At 33.7% G+C, this 7,425-nt stretch overlaps 1 protein-coding gene across 1 annotated transcript; it reads left to right on the forward strand.

Moving 5' to 3' along the window:
- The first annotated feature begins 495 nt into the window (after positions 1-495).
- LOC133791711 (uncharacterized) lies at positions 496-2,181 on the forward strand. Its single transcript, XM_062229630.1, has 2 exons — positions 496-505; positions 1,844-2,181. The coding sequence occupies exons 1-2, from the start codon at positions 496-498 to the stop codon at positions 2,179-2,181; spliced, it is 348 nt and encodes a 115-aa protein (XP_062085614.1).
- Positions 2,182-7,425: the final 5,244 nt, after the last annotated feature.

Here is a 7,425-nt window from a genome sequence, read left to right on the forward strand (position 1 = left end):
GTTTAATATGAACAGGTCGTCTGGTTGTTCACAGAGACTTACAAGAACGAAGATTTTTGGTATAACAGTGAGGAGTTTCAGTAAAAAATCTCACCCTTGTTGATGATATCAAATATTTGATAATTTGTAAATGAAATGGAAATGACGTGGGAGGTAAATTTGTTGGATTAAAATCCTATTTTATGGGCACATATGTATAATGTATAATGCTATTATAAAGTGTGATATAAATTTAAGTGACCAATTATGTTATAAATATCATATGGTATTAAAGTGTCATGAATTTAATGTGTAGAAATAGGAAAGTGAATTTTTTAATTTTATAATGGGAAAAATTGGAAATCACTAATTATAAATTAGGGTTGTGGTCTCCTATATATATGTATTATTCTATTCTGTCTGTCATCCCATTAACAGAAAAGAAAAGAGAGACTCTTCTCTCATAGAAATACATATTATATAGGAAGATTTAAACCCTATGTGCAATCTCCAACAATGGCCTCAGGTTAGTGCTTTCGCTCTTGTGTTAATATTCTTCTTTAATTTAGCAAAGGATCTATAGAATTATGATTTAGGATTTCTCATATATGCATTTATAATGACATGATTTTGGATTATGTGTTAGGGATTATTGTTTATTCATGTTATTTGAGTGTATTAGGAATTCTATTAAGTGATATCAGAGCCACCTTTGCTTGAATTATTGAAAATTTGATGGTTTTGTTTAAGAAATTTGTGGATTTATTAAAGTTAGGGTTTTGATATTTTCTGGATTATAGATTGTTGAATCTTTTATTTATTAATTTTTTTAATTCACGATTCAGATATATATATATGTTGAAAGAAGTTTTAAGAATATTGTATAACTTCTGCTTTCAATTCTTTTTTTTCGGCGGCATGTGCATATGCATAAAGGTTTTGTTATACTATATTGGGTCTTTGTTTCCGATTACCGTTTTGGGTTTATAATAGGAGAGGTTATATATATTTTATAACTTGAATATATATATATGTATATATATATGATATGGTTTTTGTTTTACACGGCTACACTCATAGTCTTGAATAATTGACTTCAAATATATATATATATAATTGCTACTGTAGTCATTTATCAAATATATATATATATAATGTATACATTAGACCCCATTAGTTTTCTACCTCATTTAGTCTGATGTATTTAAATATATCCTAGCAATTATCTTTGATCTCATTAGTTTTCTAACTCATTTAGTCATATATGTATATACATGTTAACAAGTTGTTAACATACAACTTTCATATATACACATATAACATACATTTGTTAAATATGTGATTTTATATATGGTTTATTTTTCAATTGTTATGATTGGTATTATATTTATATTTTCCAGTGACAATTAAATTCAAGTTTTGGTGTTTGGAAAATTTCTTAAGGATGTCTAATATTTTGAATAGATTAATTGAAACAATATGTTGCCAAAGTGACCTCTTTTGTGTAAATTAATTTATTTAAAATATCAAGATGCTTGTGTGTTTGTAATTTATGCATATATTAACTGACCCAAAGGTAAGTGAATATTTTGTTGAATTTCATACACACCTGTGGTAATAAATGCGTGACAATTATAAGGTATTTTGTGTGAGCAATATGTTAGTCCAAAGATTGACTTATTGTTTGACATAATTTATTGTCATTGTTTGATTGTTACAACAAGAGTATCGCTTACAGTTAATATTATTGTCCAAAGATTTAATATTAATGTTGTGCTTGGTATCTTGAGATGGGATTAACCAAATTTTGAATTTATTGTTTGATTATGCATATTGATGTGAGTTTGTTTTGTTCTATATTCAGCTAGTTCATCTTCTGCTGCCTCAATATCTACTAATATTAATTCTATTCCTATGCTTAATGGGACCAATTTCAAGGATTGGAAAAGGAACTTACTTATAGTTCTGGGATGTATGGATTTAGACCATGCATTAAGGGATGAACAACTTGCACCTCTCACTAAGGAAAGCACCCGTGATGAGAAAATGGATTTTGAGAGGTGGGATCGTTCAAATCGCATGAGTTTAATGATTATGAAACATAGCATTCCAGAAGCCTTTTGGGGCACAGAATCCGAAGGGATTACTAAGGCCAAGAATTTCCTTGAACAAATTGAGGAACATTTTGCTAAAAAACGATAAGGTTGAAATGACAACACTTCTAGGTTCTTTGATGACCATGAAGTATAAGGGTCAAGGAAATGTAAGGGAGTACATTATGGAAATGCATCATATTGTCTCAAGACTTAAGACATTTAAGATCAAGCTTTCTGATGATGTGCTTGTGCTTATGGTTTTGTTAACACTTCCTGCACAGTTTAACCAATTTAAAATTAGTTATAATTGTCAAAAGGAGAAATGGACTCTCAATGAACTCATTTCTCATTGTGTACAAGAGGAAGAAAGGTTAAAAAAGGTCAAAACTGAAAGTGCTCACTTGGCCATTGCCTCTAAGGATAAGGGCAAGAAAAGGAAATCTGAGAATGAAGCTGCTAAGGGTCGAGCCCAAAAGAAACAACAGAAGGATTCAGAAGGTTGTTACTTTTGCAACAAGCCTGGACATGTGAAGAAAGATTGTGCCAAGTATCACGCATGGCGTGCAAAGAAATGTATGATTCTTACTTTGGTATGCTATGAGGTTAATTTAGCTTTAGTACCTAGGAACACTTGGTGGATAGATTCTGATGCTACTACTCACATAAGTGTTTCTATGCAGGGTTGCCTGAGCTCTCGAAAGCCAAGTGATGGTGAAAGACACATCTTCGTGGGCGATGGAAAATCGGTGGAAGTGGAAGCAATTGGGCATTTTAGGTTGTTGTTAGGAACTGGTTTTTATTTGGATTTGAAAGACACTTTTGTTGTACCGTCTTTTAGACAGAATTTAATTTCTGTTTCTTTGTTGGACAAAGTTGGATATTCTTGTTCTTTTGGAAACAATCAGTTTAATTTGTCTTTAAATTCAAATATTGTTGGAACTGGTTACTTGAATGCTTATGACAACCTTTATTTGCTAGAAACAATTGCATCCTATAATGAAACCTTGCATGTGGAATCACGTGGTACTAAACGTAAATTAAATAAGGACAATTCAGCGTCATTATGGCATAAGCGCTTAGGTCATATCTCAAAAGGTAGAGTTGAGCGCCTTGTGTGTGATGGCATTTTAGAATCTCTTGACTTCATAGACTTTGATGTTTGTGTCGATTGTATCAAGGGAAAACAGACCAAAACTAAGAGATTAGGTGTCAACAGATCTTCAGATGTCTTAGAATTGATTCATACAGATATTTGTCGGCCATTCCCTACATCATCATGGAATGGTCAACAATATTTCATATCATTCATAGACGATTACTCACGTTATGGGTACCTATATCTCATTTATGAAAATTCCCAGTCTCTGGATGTGTTCAAAGCTTATAAAGCTGAAGTTGAGAATCAACTCAACAAGAGGATTAAAAATGTCAGATCTGATCGTGGTGGTGAGTACTACGGTAGATATGATGGCTCAGGCGAACAACGTCCAGGACCGTTTGCTAAATTTCTAGAGGAATGCGGTATTGTCCCACAGTACACCATGCTAGGATCACCTAGCATGAATGGTGTTGCTGAAAGACGCAATAGGACTCTTAAGGATATGGTAAGAAGTATGATTGCTCATTCTACCTTACCCGAGTCCCTCTGGGGAGAAGCATTAAAGACAACAGCTTACATTCTGAATAGAGTACCAACTAAAGCAGTTGCAAAAACATCTTATGAGCTTTGGACAGGTCGAAAGCCTAGTCTAAAACACTTTCACATTTGGGGATGTCCAGCTGAGGCAAGGCCTTATAAGCCACATGAACAAAAATTGGACTCCAAAATAGTGAGCAGCTACTTTATTGGTTATTCTGAGCGATCTAGGGGCTATAAGTTTTATGATCCCACAATTAAAAATATTTTTGAGACGGGAACTGCAACATTTTTTGAGGATGTTGAGTTTGGGGGGAGAAATAAGGTTAGAGACATTGCTTTTGAGGAGGAATTGAGTTCAAACTTAGTTCCTACTATCATTTTTGACAATGTTCAGGCTTCTACACCTGTCATTGTTCAAGAAATGAATCCAGAACCTCAACAAGACAATGTTGAACAACCCCAAATCAAGATGAGGTACTTGTTCTAGAAGAACAAACTCAACAACCTCAAGAACCAGAGCCATTAAGAAGGTCCACAAGAGAAAGATTAAATGCCATTTCAAATAATTATGTTGTATTTCTTCAAGAACATGAGGATGATAATGGAATGATGGAAGATGATCCAATCAATTTTCATCAGGCTGTTAAAAGTTCTAACTCTCAAAAGTGGATTGATGCCATGAAAGAAGAGTATAAGTCTATGCAAGACAATAAAGTTTGGGAACTTGTCCCATTACCAGACGGTGCAATCTTTTAATGAATCCCGAGTATCATGGGATTTATACGCGTATTATATATTTATATGCATTTAATTATATTTATTTTGAGATTTGAATCATAACTCCCCAAAATGTGAGGGGAGATATTCTGTAAACCAGTCTATAAATAGATTGGAGAAATTCATTTGTAGACACACTGAAAATTGGCGCTGGGAATACATTGCTGCATTGCTCCCTTACGAAGAGCTCATAGTTGAATAACATCGATTCGTGGACTAGGCAGATTTTAATTGCTGAACCATGTAAAAAATTGCATATTTCCTCTTTATTTTTCTGATTTTGTGTTTAGTGCTCTTCATTTCTAAGTTGATGAAAAACGACGTCAACAGAAAAGATGGAAATTTTTTTCTTGATGAGTGAGTTCTTTCCTAGAAGGTTTACGACAATAGGCTTTACGTACCCACCAAATCGAGTCGTGTTTTCTTTGACTTTGTAAGTTAATCCTCTATCAGGTGCATGCAATAATTTATCCATATCACTAACATCAATTTCGAAAGATACATTCTTAAGGTTTCCTTGGAAACCTATGGTATTTTCCATGTGTGTGTTATACAAGCATAGAAACCTTTAAAAAGCCTAGGATAAATGGGGTTATTAATACTAGCAAAACAAATCCAACCCATATTATGTATAAGACTCTTAAAGCTGACATAATTTAGGCTAGGAAAATCAACCCCCTTACCAACAATGATGGATATGTTAGAGTACGTAGTCCGATACTTGGTGATATCATGAGCATTTGTGAAGAGAGGAGCATCATTAATAGCCTTTGTTCTAGCTTCAATTTCTTGAGGTCTCAATCTCTTGCCTTGTCTAGTAAATAGACCAGCCCCTAGACACCATTTTGGGGTTTGGAGTTCTTCGCCTTTAGTTTCTTTGTGGAAAATATGCGGTTTGAAGGGGTCTTGACAGGGCTACGTATGGATAGAGGACTCTATTGCATGTAGTATTTGTCTTTGTCAGGAAACACCACCTCCCTCACCTTGTTGAGATCATGTGTTACTAGCCGACACACTATCTTGAGTCGTTCATCCACTGCTTCAAACTGCAAGGGTCCATTGATAATAACGGTTAATTTTAGAGTTAACATAAGTAGACGAATAACTATTTTTAATAGGCACATACCAGAGAAACAGATGCCTCTCATTTGAAGAACGACTCCATAAACTTCATTACACATACTCTGCAATAGTACCCATTGTCCTACTGGGTGTACTGCTCATTAATGAAACTTTGAAGCTAGAGAAATGGAAGTCACTTTTTTTTATATTGCTTTATCTCGAGCTTGAAAAGGCAATCTAGAGTGGTTAGCTGAAGTGGAAAGTTTAACTAGTCATGAGAAATTAAAAAAACAACATTTAAAATGATTACAAAGAGAATGGTGTTGGGGCATATTGTCACCGTCTCTTTTGTAGATTTAGTGTTAACAATTTTTCTTCTAGCAACAATGAGGGGGTCTCAAATATCAACACACCTATTGATTATATTCAACACGACTAGAAACCAATGATTGAAAATCTCAGTGGCCAACACTAGTACCAGCATCTAAGAATACATCAAATTTAGATGATGGTGAGGTGTTAATTAGATTAGCACCATTTCAACAGTGAGCATATTGTTAACTGAATGAAATAAATTTAATTAAATGGTTAGAGTTATCACAAACCAATTCACAAAAAGAAAACTCCCCAAAGTGGAAATCAACCCATTGTTGGCTTATGGTATAATCTTCCACTGACCTCCCTTTCCCTAAGTATGCTTCATGATATATTCACGAGGTTGTCAAATTATTCAATACAACATGAAATAGTTAAAATTAAAAGTGAGTTGAATGAGTAGTAATGGTGTTTAGGTGACTTACCAAAATTTGAGGGGGCATATACCAAGTGGTAGCCCTATGAGGAAGCTCATGTCACTATTGTTCCTTGAAAGGCAAGACCTGATGAATAAAAGTAAAAATCTAAATTCAAGAAACCACAATGCAAAGGTTACTAATCCAAGTAATAGCGTCCGAAATAATAAATCCACATGCATTAACAACTCACATGGCCAGAAATGTCTTTTTCGGGAATGAAGTGTAGCACACCAAATTTTTTATTTTATTTTATTTTATTTTGCTTATTATTATGTGTTTGGTTATTTTTGAATTTATTTATTTAAGTGCTAAGTGTTTATTGTTTGAATTAATTTTTTATTGTTTTATTTATTTAAATAATTGTAATTGGTTGTGCATGTGTTTTGATTGTGTGCCTATGAGTGCATGGTAAGTAGTGATAGACATGCATGGTTGTATGTGTGCAAGTGCATGACATGCCTGGTGAGCATGCAAAAGAGTGTCATGAGTCTAGACCAAATTGTAGAGATGTGAATGATTTCCCTAATTTTAGAAACTATCAGATAGAGAGGATTTCTAGAAGGCTTGTGTTCACATAGAAAGAAAAGGAAACGAGTAAGAATGAAGAGAGAGAGAAGGAGGTGTGTAAAGGAATGGAAGAGCAAAGGGATAATTTTCCTTTTATAGTTGTTGTCATCTTTTCTTGATTTGAAATTAGAGAAAATGAAATATTGGTAAGTAAATTTTGTGAGTCATTTTATTAGTTGTCCTTGGTTATTGTTGAGTAAGTAGAATTGAGTATTAAAGGGAGAAGATTCTAGAAATGAATCTGTTTATATTGTGAAAAGAAAACAAAGAGAGAAGTGGTGAGCAAGGAAGAGAGTTGCCATTTTTGGAATTCGTGTAACTCTAGACCCAACCTTAGTAAAATAGTTATAACTCGAGCTGAAGGTATCCGATTTAGACAAAATTGATACCGTTAGAAAGATATTTTGATAACCTACAACTTTATAGAAGGAAACAATCTCTAATTATCAAGATAACATTGTCAAAATTGAGTCCCAAAGTTGCAAGACCTTTGAGCTACGAAAATTACACT

The sequence above is a fragment of the Humulus lupulus genome, chromosome 7 (genome assembly GCF_963169125.1).
Source record: "Humulus lupulus chromosome 7, drHumLupu1.1, whole genome shotgun sequence".
In the NCBI taxonomy this organism is placed as follows: Eukaryota; Viridiplantae; Streptophyta; class Magnoliopsida; order Rosales; family Cannabaceae; genus Humulus; species Humulus lupulus.